This window comes from Merops nubicus, unplaced genomic scaffold (genome assembly GCF_000691845.1).
Source record: "Merops nubicus isolate BGI_N331 unplaced genomic scaffold, ASM69184v1 scaffold37246, whole genome shotgun sequence".
NCBI lineage: Eukaryota > Metazoa > Chordata > Aves > Coraciiformes > Meropidae > Merops > Merops nubicus.
In genome coordinates, this window is record NW_008617620.1 from 1 (window position 1) to 3,720 (window position 3,720).

The following is a 3,720-nucleotide window of genomic DNA, read 5'->3' on the forward strand; positions in this document are numbered from 1 at the left end:
ACGCCGACAGAGGTGGAGCAGCACCTGAGATACTACGCACGGACGGATGCCCCCTTGCCTCCGACAGAGTTTGATCGTCTCCTCCTCACCGGTGCTTACTGCGCCTACCAGGTTCGCTCCGTGCAGGGCCTGGATAAAAATCTCTGGATTAATGTTTTCTCCCAGCTGGTCGATGAAATCTTCCGTGACCTGTGCAAGGGGCTCTGCCCTGCAAACACCACCCTCCTCCTGGCTTCCTGGCCCTGGGAGGAGAAGCCATCACACTTAGCAGCTCTGAAACATGCCTACCGTTCTAACCTGGCCGGGACCAGGAGAGACACCTGAGGGTGGGGAGCGGGAGGGATGGGGTGTGCCTGGCCTCAGCCTTGCGCCGCGGGGCTGCCGCTCTGCGCCCTCCCTCACCCTGGCGTCCTGCTCCCTGCACTGCGCTGGCCAACCCTCCGAGGATTTACAACGAGCTTTTACTTTGCAATGGAATAGCACAAAGCTATGAAGGGTGCCTCACCCTTTCCTGGTTTCTGGGGTTTTTCTCCTGTCTGATTTCCAGGCGGGCTGTGCTGAAGGGGGCAGTGGTGCTTCGGCATGCTCTCTGTCACTGATGCTAACCGCAGAGGTGCCCTGGCAGTTTCTCCCAGGATTGCTGTCCTAGCCGACTTCATTTTGGTCAGTTCGGTCCAGCCTCCATGTATTCCCCCCGTGGTTTCAGCCAAACACAGCTTCTTTCTCCTCTCCAGTAACCAGCTATGCAGATTTTGCTGTCTTTCGTGATATAGGTCACGTATTTCATTTCAGCTTTCTGCTCAAGTGGCATCACATTTTATGTGTCTGTAGTAATTTCAGATCTCACATACTCCTTTTTCTTTAAAAAGCAACCTGAAAATGCACGTTTTCCATGAAGCTTTCTAGTATTTGTATATCACATTTACACATGAACGCCGGTTTGTGTCAGTTATCAGTTAGGAACACGCTTCCTTAAATCTCATTTAAATGCCTAAGGATTGTGACCTAGTTATTTCTTCAGCAGATTTTACCTCTATGAAGTTTTTTTGCACTGCTATGGCACTTTACAAGCCAAACATAATATATACACAATCTCTATCCTCAAAATCCGAAATACAGCTATTTCACAGAATGAGACCATTAAACTTTCTCTGTCTTACACACTGCAGTGTGGAATGAAATAAAGGTAATTATCTACTTGGGATGGTTTTGATTTTATTTTTTGGTTTGTTTCCACAAGGTTTCCCACTGCCATCCCAGCTACATTATTTCTGAACACTCACTGCATATGCTGTGACAATGGGATCCATGATTCCCTTTCTGTTGACATATTCTTAGTCTTCCATGTCCCAGAGAGGAGGCACATGTGATGCTCAAAGTGGGAGCTGCAAGCTTTTGACCTAGTTCATCTTTTTCCAACCTGCTGCTGCCCAACAGATGGAGAGGAAGAGTGGTGAGGCAGGAATTCTTATTAGCCTGGAAGCAAGATGCTACAGAGAATGGCTTTAGAGGTCAGGTTAGGGCTGTGGCAGAAAATGGATTTACACAGTTCACAAAGCAGCTTGTTCATTTTCTCATTTGTTTGTTTGTCCCCAAAGGATGTAGGCATTAAGGTTAGCATTTTATTTGAAGTATAACTTCTAGTAAACTAGAGTCCCACCTGATGTTCTTCTACTCTTACGCTGTTTTTTTACACACCTCCAATCTCCACCCTTCATCCTTTCCCCAGCCACACCCCAGCCTGTGATGCCAGGTGTGGAATCCAACCCTCTGCACACACACGAAGGACACACGCTGCTTCCTCCCCTGAACCGCGACCTCGGCCGGGGGCAGGCACACGAGTCTCACACCTAACAACAAGTTCCAGTCCAAGAAAATTTTACACCTTTTCTATTTTTATTACATTCATTTTCATGACATTTATTCCCCTCCCCCCCAATACGTAAGAAAGTCACCACACCGCTTGCTTTCTGAATGCTGTGGGTCTGCAGTCACGTCACTGCAGAAGTTCTCTGGCCCTCGGCATCTCGCTGCACACCCCACCCCTGCCCCAGAACTACCTCATGCTTATGTGGAACCCAAACACCGACACGGGACACACACGTACAGCCAGGAAGGACTCTCTACGGGGGAAGGGCAGGCGCGGCAGCAGCCCCGCAGGCGGGGTGCAGGCGTGCGGCAAGCGCGGGACACACGAGAGCATGCTCGGAGGAGAGGCGGGTACTTGGAGAGGAGCTGTACCCAAGTCCGCAGCACCTCGGCTTTGCTTATGCTCCTTCACTGCTGCCTTCAATTACTGGGCCCTTGGGGCGAGCTGGCACCCAGGAGCCGCTTTGGCTGAGCCTCCGAGTAGATCAGGAAGCCCGTGAAGGTGATGTACTTGCCGTGGTTGCTGTAGGCACCGTAGCCATCGTGCTGATGGCTGTAGAGCCAAACAGTGTCCCCGTATTGCAGAGGCAGCATGATGCTCTGGCTCTGCATCTCCCGCCTCTTGGAGTGGTTGTCGTCATAGATCATGGCCTGCACCTCATTGTGGTTCTTCATGAGCTTCACTGACATAGTCTTGAAGGGCATTTTGCCAATGGTGAAGGAGAAATAGTACGCGCCGGGTATGCGGCACGAGAAGATGCCGGTGGAGGAATTGAAATCTTTCCCAATGTTCACAAACTCCGTGTCGAATGTGATGGGCTCGTGCTGGGTTTGCTTGTCATCCGTCCCCAGGAGACTTTGCGAGCGGGCAACAGAGAAGGCGGAGCGAGGGTCTGCTTCCCTGCCCGGCTGGCCCGGCACCAGGCGTCGCTGCCCAGCCTCGTGCTGCTCTCCGGGAAGCTGCGCGACAGTGTGACGGTGTGGCCCCAGCTCCTGAGAGCCAAGGGCATTCTGGAAGAAGGCAGAAGTGTCTGGGTAGATCAGGTAGCCGTTGAAAGTTGGGTAGGGGGCCACATTGCTGTACAGAGCATATTTGGGGTCGCCGTGTAAGCGCAGCCAAACGGTGTCCCCGTAGTCAAGCTGCAGCATGGCACTCTGGCTGGCCACCTTCCGCTCCTTGCGGTGATGCTCGTCATACACAATCACCTGCACCTCGTTCTTGTTTCTCATCAGCATGACAGACAAGTTTTTCTTTGGGTACTTCCCAACAGTGAAGGAGAAGTAGTAGGCTCCGGGGATCCGGCAGCGGAACAATCCTGTCTTGGGATCAAAGTCATTGCCAATGTTCACATACACTTTGTCAAAGGTAATGACCATCTCAGAGCTTCCTTCCATGCTGCTGGTTCTGGCCACAGAGAAAGCAGAGCGAAATTCAGTACTGGGGTCTGCTGGGAAGCCATCTGTAGGCAGGAAAGCCATGCAGCAAAGGAAGCCCAACAGGATCTGAACCTTCAGTGTCACCATTGTATCTGAAGGGGAAAAGAAGCATATTTTAGCAAGAATCCCATTAATTTCCAGCTCATACTCCAGTTGAAACCCAGACCTGAATGCTGCTACATAGACAGGAAGGTCTACGTCCAAGTTTTCAGTGCATTCTCTGATCAGTGTATGGGACCATACCTCCTTTCAGATCCCAGCACCATTTTGATAGTTTCCTAGCGAGAGCTGGACCTTCTCCCCCTGCACTCATAGGAAGAAAAAGAATCTTCTCCTCTGAAGGCTGGCTATCCTACAGCTTGTCTGCAAAACACCGTGTTGCTCACAACACAGCGGGATCTCAGAGCCTGCTGG

General features: G+C 51.3%; 1 protein-coding gene across 1 annotated transcript; it reads right to left on the reverse strand.

Moving 5' to 3' along the window:
* Window positions 1-2,289: 2,289 nt before the first annotated feature.
* Window positions 2,290-3,393, reverse strand: C1QTNF4 (C1q and tumor necrosis factor related protein 4). The gene has a single exon (XM_008943213.1). It carries the CDS (start codon window positions 3,391-3,393, stop codon window positions 2,290-2,292), a length of 1,104 nt encoding a protein of 367 aa, XP_008941461.1.
* Window positions 3,394-3,720: the final 327 nt, after the last annotated feature.